The 14150-nt window shown below is 34.1% G+C and overlaps 1 protein-coding gene across 1 annotated transcript in view; it reads right to left on the bottom strand.

Annotated features, from left to right (window-relative positions):
* The window catches only part of LOC107453137 (projectin protein bent), a 307623-nt gene that overhangs the window by 147797 nt on the left and 145676 nt on the right, over window positions 1-14150 (bottom strand). The window contains exons 53-58 of the mRNA XM_087164780.1: window positions 12938-13237; window positions 10052-10354; window positions 7531-7812; window positions 5817-6116; window positions 4361-4663; window positions 819-1094 (exon numbers count right to left, since the gene is read on the bottom strand). Of these exons, the coding sequence (XP_087020906.1) occupies window positions 819-1094; window positions 4361-4663; window positions 5817-6116; window positions 7531-7812; window positions 10052-10354; window positions 12938-13237 (1764 nt within the window). The remainder of the gene's footprint in view (window positions 1-818; window positions 1095-4360; window positions 4664-5816; window positions 6117-7530; window positions 7813-10051; window positions 10355-12937; window positions 13238-14150) is intronic.

The raw sequence follows: 14150 nt of genomic DNA, 5'->3' as shown, positions 1-14150 counted from the left end.
TAGAATAAAAATATGCTAACTTGTCATAACTTGAATAAGCTTTGTTATCAAATTACCAAGAGCACAAGATCACGCATGTACGTAATCCGTATATAAGTAATTTAAAGCTAAATACTGCGGAATGTAATCTTTTATACTTAACAAGGGGGTACTGCAATGATATTAATGTGGGACTACAGTCGGATCTCTATTTAACGAAGTCGCAAAGGATTATGGGTTCGTTATATGGAACGATAATGGGTTCGTTATATGGAAAATTCGTTGAATAGAAAAATCATCTTTTGAAATACTTAAACACAAAACCGGTTTTAAATTCATAAACACTAGACATAATTAAAATAGTAATGGATGCACATTTATCTTCTAAACTAGTATCTACTCTTTATTTTATAAATCTTATACATTAAAGAAATCTGCATGGACAGCAAGGAAAGAGTAAAACATTATCCAGCGTTACGCTATCACGCTACATACATTTTCAACTAAAAAAAAAAAGAAGCTTTTTTTATGCATAAAATTATGAAAAATAATTATAAAAATAATTTTAAACATGCATTTCCACATGCGTTCTTAAGTTTCATTGCTACTGATAAAATCCGTTCATTTTGTTTGAGTTTTTAGCTTGAAATGCAAACAAAAAGGGATTTTACTGCTTTCACTAAAAGTGGTTTTGAAAATCAATTCAAAGTCATTTCCGGCCAATAAAAATGCACCAACAGCAATGGAAAACTGCGACACCATCATCAGACATTTATGTATAGTTAGAAATTAAACATCCGCAACTGAATCTAATAAGGAACTGAAGTGAAATAACCTACCGAGGACCAGCAAGGTGACGGTAGCTTCATCTTTCCCAGATGTATTTTCAACACACAGACGATATTCACCACTGTCCTTCCTCTCCACTGTGTTGAGGATCACTTTAGTTCTGTATTCTTCAGTCTCAAGTGTCGTCCTTCCAGCTGTCTTCAGCTGTTCCGTTCCGCAGAACCAGAGTTTCTTCGGGGGTGGCTCACCCGTGATTTTGGCATCGAAGCGCACCGTCTGTCCCACCCTCACGGTCATGTCTTTCAGGCCAGATATATGAGGAGCCACTGTAAAGAGAATCGACATCAGCTGAATACGTTAGAGCATTCATATTTAAATACATACTAGTGTAAGAAATTAAGAGAATTTGCGGACTTGATTATCTCTAGAACTACAGGACACATTTTAATGAACTGGATATGTATACATACATTGATACAATACAAATAACCATTCAACAATCGTAATACACACGCATGATCATACGTAACTCTCGTTGGAGTCGGAAGGTATGCAACAGCGGTTGCAAGACATACAAAAAAATGGGTAAATATAGTTCCCTCTTTCGTATATACGGGCCTTGCGGCGTGATTTCATACTTGAAATAAGGCAGTTTATCATTTCCTCTGGCAAATTGGCCCTTTGGCAATTTCATGGCTTCCGATTCCAACGAGTGCTACGCACGATCATGAGGGTATATTTCAATTGTTGTGTGGGGAGAGTAGTTACAGACCATGTCAACCGTCATCTATGAAAAGGTACCCCGACATAGAGTCGAGTTAACATGTCTTATATACTAGTGAATTGTAGTTGTAATTTTGTAGTGGTAGATACGCTACAGTACTCCCCCACCAGAATTATATCTGTGATAGAATTCGATGAACGAATACCACTAGTTGATTCATTGCTGTTTTGTGAGAAGCCGGGAGAGCTGTATTAAGATCACCGTATTTTTTGAGTGCTGAATGTGAGAGGTGTATTAACTTCACGGTCGTAGTCGCTCCTGTGTTGCCGTTAGCAGTCGAGTATATGCAAGCCGACGTTGTGCGTGATAAAGACGAGACTGAGTACCAACAGTGCGAGAAGGTGGATAATGTCGCAGTCACAAGTAGCAAGTCAACTGTTCAATGTGTATCATCCATCGAAGTAGGCGTTACTGTCTATGTAGGCGTGCTCATATCGAAGTGGGCGTTACTGCTTAGGTAGGCGTGTTCACATCACGTCCGGGTCACCATTGTGGGGAGAGTAGTTACAGACCATGTCAGCCTTCATCTATGAAAAGGTACCCCGACATAGAGTCGAGTTAACATGTCTTATATACAAGTGAATTATAGTTGTAATTTTGTAGTGGTAGATACGCTACAGTTGGTTTCAGGGGTCTGTCCAGACATTTTGTGAAAGTTCCGTTTTTAGTGAAATTGTGAAAAAATTACTCACATTCTTTCAACCAGGGTCCGCTTTTATGAATGTGTGCAAATAGGGTCCGTTATTGCAAAAAAAAAACTTTTTCAAGGAGTTTTTAAATTGTAAAGACATACAAGATTATGCTCAACACTGTAAAATCATAATTAAAAAAAAATTAAATTTTTAAAAATAAACAACAATTGCTGCTTCTAAATGAGAGATGCAACATACAAATATTTGGTATTTAGCCTATACTGCTGAACGCAGAATATTAATTTCGGACGAATAACGGAAGAATCGTCTGCCGAAGACAAAACTTAATTCGTTTACATCCATCTTTCTTGTTTTCTGCCCTGGGAAGGGTTTATTCGATTAACAAAATAATAATGAAGATAAACAAATGTGTGAAGGGTCCGATTAAAAGAAAAATCATTTTGTGAAGGGTCCGTTTTTATGAAAAGAAATTTTGTGAAGGGTCCGTTAACGGACCCAAATTTCTTCTAAACAGATCCCTGGGTTTATTGTTTGCTTCGTTTTGTATCCAATGTCTGCACATATCAAGTTTCATTAAAATCGACCAAGTATGCAAATTCTCTTAATTTATCACACCAACGTTCGTGTTTTATATACAGTACAGCACCCATTATCTGAAGTGATCGGAACAAAAGCCAATACGGATAACTGAAAAAGCCGGATAATTGAAAAACGGTTATGGGAATGTTAAGTAACTTCTCTTACCTACTCTCACTCACTAACTTCTCAAATTTTTTTGATAGATTAGGACAGGCAATTGTAGTAGAGCCTGTTATAAAGTATGAAAAATAGCGTGTTTAAGTTTTGTAACAGTTACACAATTATTACAAAATTGAGCGACAAAATGGTTTTTAAGACTGAGGAGGAGCGTTTCAAAACGTGTTTCACCACTTTTTTTAATCTTTTTTTTTTAATTTCTTGAGAAAAGAAGAAATAAGGTCCCTTACTTGCCGGTTGTCCCCCACATTGAAACTATATAACAAACGTGAGTTTCTTTTCAAGGTTACCAAAGAAACTATTTTTTTACTCCTAAAGAATATTCTAAAAATAAAAATATTTTTTCGAGAAAAAACAAATATTTTCAGAAAAGGTTGGGAAAAATACATTATTCTTGAACAATCTGGATAATTGAAGAATCCGGTAAATCGGTGTTCGGATAATCGGCACTCTACTTGAACCATTTAAGTTGCTTATGTGCATGAAATAACTGGCTTAACAGGTTAACATGCTTAAAAATAACTTGAAATTCACAGGTCATTATTCAATTTATTCTCTCTCTTTATTTAAAAAAAATTATATTCTGAAAAAGAAACATTTAAAAACATGCCGAAATTGTCACATTACAAAAAAACAAAAAAAAGCTACTGCCACTCTATATAATTTTTAGAAAATAATATGTGGATTTAATTAACTGAAAATATTATGAGAGAAAAAACCCAAATAGTATAAACAATAAGATTCTGTTCGAAAAATTTGATACAGCAAATACGCTTAGTAAAAAAAAATATTATTTAAAATCAATTCAATAAATATTTGTAAGCTTGGTAGCTTTTAATTTAAAAGAAGAATACATAAGTCGATTTTACCATTTTAAAATTAAACTTTTAGACTTTGCACTTTTTCAAACCAAGAAGTGGTTTTTCAGAGATTTTTTTTATTTTATATTTTATATAATATTATAATTTATAACAATCATTGAACAGCCGACCCAGTTTATTGGGTTAGCCACTATTAAGGCTCAACTCCGTAGCCTTGTGATCTTGAACCCAATCCAGAAGACAAGGGAACTACTGGATCAAGCACTGGGAGAAATTTGCCTTCGTGGAGGACTTTTTGATGGTACTAAACCACATTTACGATACACGGAGAGAAAAAGCACGAAAAGCTTCAATGGTCAGTCTGATCGCAAGGGGACTGATGATCCATGATCCGTCTACTACTGAAAATATTTCACGTCAGCACTGTGGTCGGTGCGAGCAGGATGCGAAAATCGAATTGACCAGCTATCGAGGGTCAATCATCAGGAGGCGAGTGCTCTATCCCCTGAGCCACCACGGCTCTTTTTCAAAAATTTATAAAATATCAAATAAATTCTTATGAATCGAATGGTACTTACAGAATCTGGGTTTTGCCGTGACTGGTGAACTTGGGTCACTGGGCTCACTTGGTCCAGCCTTATTAACGGCCCTGACCCGGAAATTGTATTCCATTCCTTCAATGAGGTCCGAGACTCGGGCCTCACATTTATCTCCTATGGTCTCTGTGGCCTTTTGCCATTTCGTGCTGAATTTGTCCTTCTTTTCAATGACGTAACTTGTAATGGGGGCGCCACCATCGCTTGCGGGTGGTTTCCAAACCAGATCTACGTAATGTTTGGCCCAGTCTTCAGCTGTGGGTTTTCCAGGTTTCCCGGGCTCATCTGAAACACAAGTAATTTGTCTCATTCTATTCATTTATTTTGGCTCGTTATTATTCAGCAGCTTGTTGTACTTAATTCATCGAGTTGATTCATTGATTTGACAAATCATATTAATTTAAATGACTTACTGATTTGTGTTGTCTTCATTTAACTGATTCGTTGATTTGTTTTGCTATTTCTCTTAAATAATTAGATAATTTGACTAGTCCTACTAATTTAATTTATTCATTGATTTGACTTATATTTATTCAATTATCTTACTGATTTGTCTTTTCATATTCATTTAAACTGGTTCATTTATTTGACTTGCTATATTCTCTTAAATAATTCCATGATTTGATTAGTCATATTAATTGTTTTGATTCATTAACTTGACTTGTCATATTCATATAGGTGATACATTGATTTGTCTTACCGCACTCCGGTTATTCTTCGATTTAACTTGTCATTTTCATTTAATTCATTCATTGATTTTTCTCTTCATACTCATTAAAATAATTCATTGATTTGAATGATCATATGTAAGAGGCGAAAAAAATTGTTAAAAGTTTGAATTATAAAATTTTAAAAAATAAATATTTAAGTAAAATCTCTTTGTTTTCTCTAAGGCTAGCACATATTGGATAAAATAAATTTGAATCAACGCAAGGAATTTGAGTTTTTTTTTCAGACATTAAAAGTATATACAAAAAAGAGGATAATAAATTAGAAAATAAAAATAACTAATTCGTTTTGCAGCTCCGGTTAAATAAACCATATTTTCATCAGTTCAGTGAACAATGCAACTATACTTCGAACATCTGTACTGTACATCTTTTTATTTAATCAAAAACTATCATACACTCAATAAAATTGACGTTAAATTAATGTAATGATTTAAAGGTATTGTTGTTAGACAAGAGTAAGTTTGACACAATGATCTAGTTGTTTGCCAAATGGCTTAAATACAAACCAAAAACAATAACCCGGAAGTATATGCTGTCAAGAACTTGCCTATTGTAAAAACATCCATAGGATTTTCATTTGTGTACTTTTATTTGTGCCTTATTCACATTGTTTTGCTTGATTACAATTGCACAAAGAATAGTCATTTGGACCCATTTCAATATATACTAAATTTTGTGTGAAATAGAATATGTTGTAAGGAACTTACCGAACGGATTTTTGGCTACTGTTCCAGTCGATGTCTCCAACGGTTCTGATTCTCCCTCTGGGTTGACAGCCTTCACTCTGAATTTGTATTCCTTCCCTGGAATCAAACCCGATATTTCTGCTTCTGGATCTTTAGTGGTGGTCACTGGAATCCATCTACCAGTATCTGTGTCCATCTTTTCCACAACATATTCTTTGATAGGTTGGCCACCATCGTCTTCTGGCTTATCCCACTTCAACTTGCAACCCTCAGCATGAACATCAGAAACTTCGAGAGGGCCTTTCGGTTTGCTCGGTTTACCTGGAAAATAAATATTTTACAAATAAATTAAAACCAGTTTTTACTTCAAAATCTAATTGCACCATCAATTGATTCCTTTTCGAATTTAAAATTCCTAAATAGAACTCGAGATAAAGGAATATAGTTTTTTTATATCAAATAATATAATTAAAAAATTTATTAAAGTTAATTGCATACAATTGGTTGAGTGTTGAAATACATTTTGGGCCAGCACATTAATATAAATATAAACAACGAAATTTTATTCACGAATTTCCAATTTCAGAATTTTTAATTGTAGGTACGAAAATATTACTTTTTATCTTCAGGACATGTCTTTTTATTGAATGATTTAATTCGATTTTTACTTTTTGACATTCCTTTTACTGGGCGTGAAGTGCCGTATAGACTTACACAAGAAATAAAACTTTTATAAGTGATAAGTGGTACTGGTTCCTTGTAACTAAAAGAAGGTCCCCCATTTAAAACATGGATTCTCGACCTTTTTATTCATAGATTTATGTAAACATTCATAATTATATTCTATTTCTTTATTGACCAAACAAAGAATTTCATTACAAGAAACAAAAAGAGTTATATTTGAACATTCAAGGGCTCATGAAACACCTGCATCAAGAAAAATCAACAATGTCATTTGATGAATTATCAGGGGTCTGTCCAGACATTTTGTGAAGGGTCCGGTTTTTGTAAAATTGTGAAAAAATGACTCGTCATTTGTGAATATAAAATAAGCGTTAATTCACATTCTTTCAACCAGGGTCCGCGTTTGTGAATGTGTGAATATAGGGTCCGTTATTGCAAAAAAAAAAAAAAACCTTTTCAAAGAGTTTTTAAATTGTAAAGACATACAAGATTATGCTCAACATTGTAAAATTATAATTAAAAAAAATAAATTTTAAAAAATAAACAGCAATTGTAGCTACTAAATTAGAGATGCAACATATACATATTTGGTATTTAGCCTATACTGCTGAATGCAGAACATTCATTTCGGACGAATATAGGAAGAAGCGTCTGCCGAAGACAAAATTTAGTTCTTTTACATCTGTCTTCCCCCCCCCTTCCTGGGAAGGGTTTATTCGATTAACAAAACAATAATGACGATAAACAAATTTGTGAAGGGTCTGATTAAAAGATAAATTATTTTGTGAAGGGTCCGTTTTAAAGTTAAAATATTTTGTGAAGGGTCCGTTAACGGACCCAACTTTCTTCTAAACAGACCCCTGATTATTCTAATTAAAAATTATTCTAATTTTTCCTTCCAGCTTTTTATGAGAAGAAATTGCTTTTTATAAATATTTAAAGATTGGTAAAAATTTTTTTTCAATTTTACTTTTAATATTACACGTTTATTTCGCACTGGAGAATGACGCGCGGTGTATTTGACAGATATGATAGAGAATATGATATTTACCCAGTACTGTTATTTCCACTTCGACTTCATCTTTTCCAGCATCATTAACAGCTGTCACAACGTATTTCCCAGTATCTGATCTCTTGGTCTTGCTCAATATGAAGAGGGTGTGGTATTCCTCATTGTCGATTTTAACCTTCTCACCCGTCACCAGAGGTTCCCCTTTGAAACTCCACGTGATCTTCGGCGGAGGTTCTCCCTTCACGTCAGCCTCCAGCTTCACCACGTTTCCAGCTTTGATCACGATACTATTCAGATTCGTACGATCGATTCGAGGCGCAACTGGAAACAAAAACAATACACCCATATTGCATTTTAAATAATGAGGTACAAAAAAATTATGGCTACTCATATTTGACCTGACTCATATACGATGAATCATAATATTGGTTCAATAAATAAAAATTAATAGTATATAATTTTGCAAGTCTCCTTAATTGGTTTTAGTCTGTTTTTTTACAAACGCAAATGTTACTGTAAGTCACTAATTATTCACTAAGTCACATTCTACAAAATGCATAAAGCCGGCCAGGTGGCCGAGTGGTTAGCGTGCCTGACTGGGAAGCCAATAGCTGCGGTTTCGAATCCTGCTCAGAGTATGGATGCTTCTTTGTGTGTTGTCCCTCTGTTTCAAACCTGCATTAATTTTGCAATGTTTTGACCTCAAAAATTTTGAAGCGGAATCGTCTAAATCACCACATAAATCACCAAGCTGCATTTTTTATCTATAAATTTTCTGCAGTTTACTTTTATCTGGGTCCATACGCTCCCATACGTAAGATTATAATTGCGCTTGCGCATTTCCAGTGCGCATGCACCTGAGAAAAAAAAATCAAACTTACGCAAGTTAAAATAAAGAGATTTTGCGTCCTAACGTAAAAAAAAAAACAAGTCAAAAATACTAACTCATAGGAATATCATTTTAACCTCAAAATCAAAACCAACATTTACAATGGACGTAAACTCTTTAAAGATGCTTTACTCTCTCTGTGAGCGGTTCCGTGAACAGAAAAATTTGGTAGATTATAGATTTTGATGAATTCAGCGATAAAAACTGAAGCTTATTATTAATATTAATATTTAAAAATTATTATTGTATTCTATTGATTATTTAGCTTGATTTACTCAAATTGTATAGTTAAAATATAAATATATAATTTATAATTTTAAAATAGCGAAAGTATATCTAGTTTCTTATGGAACTATAGTGCAATTAGGCAACCATTATGTTAAACAAAAATCAATAAAATTATCATTTTATTGAATGACCTATTATTGTAAGATCGCATGATTCGTTACTAAATTCCATCAATACGTTTCGTCAAATTCGCATTCCATTTCCATTTTTTTAGTTCGAAGTTAGGCTTAAACTGAAAACATTTAACAGCTATAAATAGCGTGCTTGTAGCTTTGTCTTTGAGGTGTAAATCACGCTAACATCACGTAATGCGAGCATGCGCAGTTGCTTCCCTCAATGGTTAACTTTAGAGCCCTTGAATTAGACAGGTCGACTTATCATTTATTGTTGGAGCAAAGAGCTAACATAAGCACAGCGAATAAATATTTTCAAGTGGTAGTTTATTAATTGTAATTCTTGGTTTAATAAGTTCGATTTAGTAGATTTTAATCCACCACTACTTCTAAACAATGCGTAGGCTTATTATAATTAACCACTTTATAGTACTTATTGCATGCTTTAAATTTTTAAAAGCAAGCAAATACTGTCAACTATTTGCAAAATTTACTTTGTAGTTATTTACCGTTTTTTAAATTATTTTGGCGTGTCCGGAGCAGTTGGCATCTCTGTAATAACATAACTAAAACTAACATAACGTTAACTTGCGAACTTGTTTGCTCCGATATTGCTTGATAGGTCAGCTCTGATATTATAGGAGCCTTAGTTTACTTTATGGAAGCTAGCTGACGGAACTAGACTGACGAACGTTAGCTAGACTAACGTTTGCTAAACCAGTGTTTCCCAAACGTATGTCTTTTGTGTTCCCTTTTTAAATTTTTCGTGACTCTGTATCACCAATAAAAAAAATGAATGCATTTTTTTAAAAATATGTTTATTTTTCCTTTTTAGTGCAAAGTTTTCCAGATACTAACCAGCGATTCATATTCTATGTTAGATTCTTTATAAAAATAATCAAAATAAGAAGAATTTATTACAAACCTTTACTATAAAAAAATTGCCCAAAAGTTAAAAATCACAACTGGCTGCTGACATCACTCATTATTAACTTTTAACTCTGCAAAAAATAGCCAATAGAAAAATACGTCATCGTAAATTTTCATGGCTAGCTTTGTTTTTAAATAATTATTTTTTGGAAACTTTCGTTAGTTATCCGATAAAAACGCGTACCCCCGCTAAACTGTTCCCGTACTCCTGAGGGTACGCGTACCACAATTTGGGATACACTGAGCTAGACTGACGTCACTTTTACGTTAGCTAGAATGACGGAAGATAACGTGAAAGCGCGAAATCTCCCTATTAATTGTAAACATGGAGGATACTCACGTGATCTGGGTTTAGCAATGACTGATCTAGATGGTTCACTGGGTTCACCGGGTCCAGCTTTATTGACAGCTATGACGCGGAATTCATATTCTTCTCTTTCCTCCAGTTCTGGCACTGTTGCACTAGTGCCAGGACCCGACGTCTCCTTCGCTTTGTGCCACTTGTAAGTGCCCTTCTTTTTCTTTTCGATGATGTAACCGGTGATGGGTGCTCCCCCGTCTTTTTCAGGTGCCTTCCATTTCAAATCCACGTGATCATTGTCCCAGTCAGTAGGTTCAGGTCGACCCGGTTGGCCTGGTTCATCTACACAGAAAGAAATATTCCGATCAATACTATGAAACAGATACTATAGCTTACTTAGAAATCAATAGATTAACCATTGATACCCCCTTGCAACAATTATACCTTGGCCCCAGTTGAGCTCAAAATTGGCTCAGTATGGATCCAATGCACCGAGGGACCCATATTGGGATGTCTAAATTTTTCAACGTTGGTCCTATGAGGTATCAATACAGGCCTATATAGGGTCAATATAGGGCAAATATTGGCTGAATAATGATTATAAAACATCGGGTGAATCTGACAATTTTATATAGGTTGCAAAATATCAGTGAAATATCGGGTGGACAATTCCATTTGAACACTTATTGATTCAATGAGGGTTGCTAGGGTTACTGTTAAACAAATATATCACAATAAAACTTTACGAAACAAATAGATCTGATAATTATTGATTACAATTAGACTCTATGAATATAAAATAGAAATATTATTATTTATTTCTATAAAATAATGATTACAATGAAATAAATAGAATGCGAGCAAAAAAATGTAATTAGTTTGAAAAGTATAGATTACTATGGTTAATGTGAAACCAGAAGATAAATGAATAAGAAAAAAAAATCGATTACTATCAATATAACAGGCAGCTATTGTATCGATAACTACTTTCGCTTCCTGTTCTAGTCAACTTCAATTTCTTTCTTAGCAACTATAAAAATCACACTATTCCTGTAACTATAGCTATTAATTGCTTGTTAATACCATATTAACTTAAATACATAAACAAAGAATAGAAAACATTTGATTGTGATTTCTAAATGATTGAATGATAGCTAACAAAGTAATATATCTGTTACCGTGAATAGCCGAAATCAGGAGAATGTCGACATTCACTGGTGAATGTCAACCATCACATAGTCGCTTTGGTGAATGTCCAAAATATTTGTTATATCCGATTTGATATTAATTTATTTCTTGATATTATTATATTTATTCGAAAATTTATAATCTACTAAGAATAGATTAGGAGAAACATCAGTGTTTGGAGTGCCGGTTAAATGCATAACGGACAGTGGCACTTAACCTTAACACTAGATTGCCCAAGGAAGTCATTTTGACTGCTTTTTAATTTCATTTAGAAAAACAATGTATGTAATGACTTAATTTCTTAGAATTTTATGACTTTTTGTACAAGATATAATTTTTTTTATTGTTAATATTTGCTAAAAACTTGTTACATAACTGCAAATAACATAAAAAAATATTAATATTTTTAAGCCAATTTTTTTTACACCCTAATTATTCTTTCAGAATCCAGTCATTTTTGACTGTTCTTGGGAAATATAGGTATATACTAAGTTTCAGTCTTTCTAATGTTAAAAAAACATTAATGTAGGGCATACCGGGCAGTGGCACTTCACTAGACGTAGCATATATTTCGGACATTTACCAAAGCGAATATGTGATTGTCAACGACTCATTAGTGGTTGTCAACAACCAACAATATCGGTCGTTCACAGTAACGTGTCCACTCAATGCACATCACTACGCTAATAGTACAATATCTTAGAAAAAAGATTAAATCATTATTACAATTTAAATTACAACTCAAAGACACGTTGGCAGAATATCCTCATTTATTGCAGCTGTTGGCAATGAAATGACTTGTTGGAAAAATATTTTTATTCACTGTAATAATGTATAAATGTCCTTTTAATGGAATCATGGGACTATTTTTTCATTTATAGAACCGATACAGCCATAATTATCCCCTACCGAAAGTGATTTACTTATAGTAATAATTGAGAAATGTTCTTAGTAGTTGGATTCTGGCTTCTTCTTCGATTTAACAGATTTTATTTAGCATATTAACATCCATGAATGTTTTATTTTATTACTTTCGTTGAAAAGCCGATCCATTTTTTGTGTTTCCGACTGCTAATACAGTAGCCTTATCATTTTGAACCCAATCCAGAAGACTAGGAAACTCTTGAATCAAGTATTGAGAGAAATTTGCCTTCGTGTAAGGCTTTTTTGATGGAACTAACCAGCATTTACGTTACATTGAGAGGAAAACCTTCAACGGTTAGCCTGATGGTAAGGGGATTTTAATCCATGATCCGTTTACACCTGAGGATATTCTACGTCATGTGGTACAAGCCGGATGCGGAATTCGCATCGACCCACTCTATAGCTGGGATTCGAACCCGGTTCACCTCAATGGACGGTGAACGCTTTATCTCCTGAGCCATCACGGCTTCAACAATGAATGTTAACATAAACATACCCATTAATAAATCAATGAATGTTAACGTAAACACACCCATTAATAAGTCAATTAATGTTAACGCAAACATACCCATTGACATCTAATTCCTACTCTAATAGTAGGGGGATCGGAAAATAATGTCGTTTCGACGCATTAAATATTCGCTAGTCTCTTAAAAAGCAATTCATTTTTTTCGATCCAGCATTGAAAGGTTGTTGCTAACGGGGGTAAATACATTATTCATTAAAAATAAAAACTTGATAAAATCTATCAAATGAACCGAAACGACATTACTCTCCGGTCCCCCCTAATAGTAACATAAAACTGACACTCACCGAAAGGATTCTTTGCACAGATAGCTTTATCTGCCGTTAATTCATCTGAATCCCCTTCTTTGTTGACAGCCCTCACTCTGAACTTGTAATTCTTTCCGGGAACTAAATTCTTGACGTCGAACTTGGGTTCTGTGGATCTGCCTGCAGGAACCCACATTCCTGTCTCTGTATCCATCTTCTCAATTTCGTAATATTCAATGGGAGTGCCCCCATCATCATCCGGTTTCTTCCACTTCAATGTGCAACCTTCTTTTTTAACGTCAGATACTTCTAGTGGACCATTTGGCCTCATTGGCTTGCCTGCAGAAATAATGAAGACATGAATCAGTTTAGGTTTTCTCGTATAAATCGTTCCCGTCACATGTTAACCGTCGTTGAACAGCCGACCCAGTTTTTTGTCTTTTACGACTACTAATGTTCAACTCCGTAGACTTGTCATTTTCAACCCAATCCAGAAAACAAAGGGAACTCCTGGATCAAGGATTGGGAGAAATTTTGCCTTCGTGGAGAACTTTTTTGATGAAACTAACCCTCATTTGCGTTACATGGAGAAGAAAACCACGAAAACATCCCGTGGTTAGCCTGACGGCAAGGGTGCTCTAACCAATGATCCGTCTACCAGTGAGGATATTTCACGTCAGCACTGTGGTCGGTGCAAGCCGGATGCGGAATGCGCAACTAAATTTGTCGGAAAAAAACTGGAAATTTTTTCTTTTTTTGTTGATAATTAGGCATTATCCCGTCAATCGCTGGGATTAGAACCCTGTTCACCTCATATCAAGGGTATGTTTAGAAGAAATTTGGGTCCGTTAACGGACCCTTCACAAAGTATATTTTCATAAAAACAGACCCTTCACAAAATATATTTTCATAAAAACGGAAATATATTTTCTAACATTACCATTCATCTAACATTAACATCTACCATTGAGGATATTTTTGCGTCAGCACTGTGATCGATGCGAGTCATTAGCATATAATTTTATCGTAAAAATAGACCTCTTCATAAAATATGTTATTTTAACAGCCGTTCTGCAATATTTTTAATTTTATGGTGTCTGTAAATCATAATTTTATAATTTAATGTTTAGCCACGTACTTTATATTTTATTACACATGTAAACATAACTTATATTTTATTTATTACATTATATGATATTATATTTATATTTTATTATATTAGTTTAAATTCTATCTTGTTTATACATAGCGT

This window comes from Parasteatoda tepidariorum, chromosome 5 (genome assembly GCF_982258835.1).
Source record: "Parasteatoda tepidariorum strain Cologne lab strain chromosome 5, Ptep-v5.0, whole genome shotgun sequence".
Lineage (NCBI taxonomy): Eukaryota > Metazoa > Arthropoda > Arachnida > Araneae > Theridiidae > Parasteatoda > Parasteatoda tepidariorum.
This window is presented reverse-complemented; position numbering and strand designations above follow the sequence as displayed.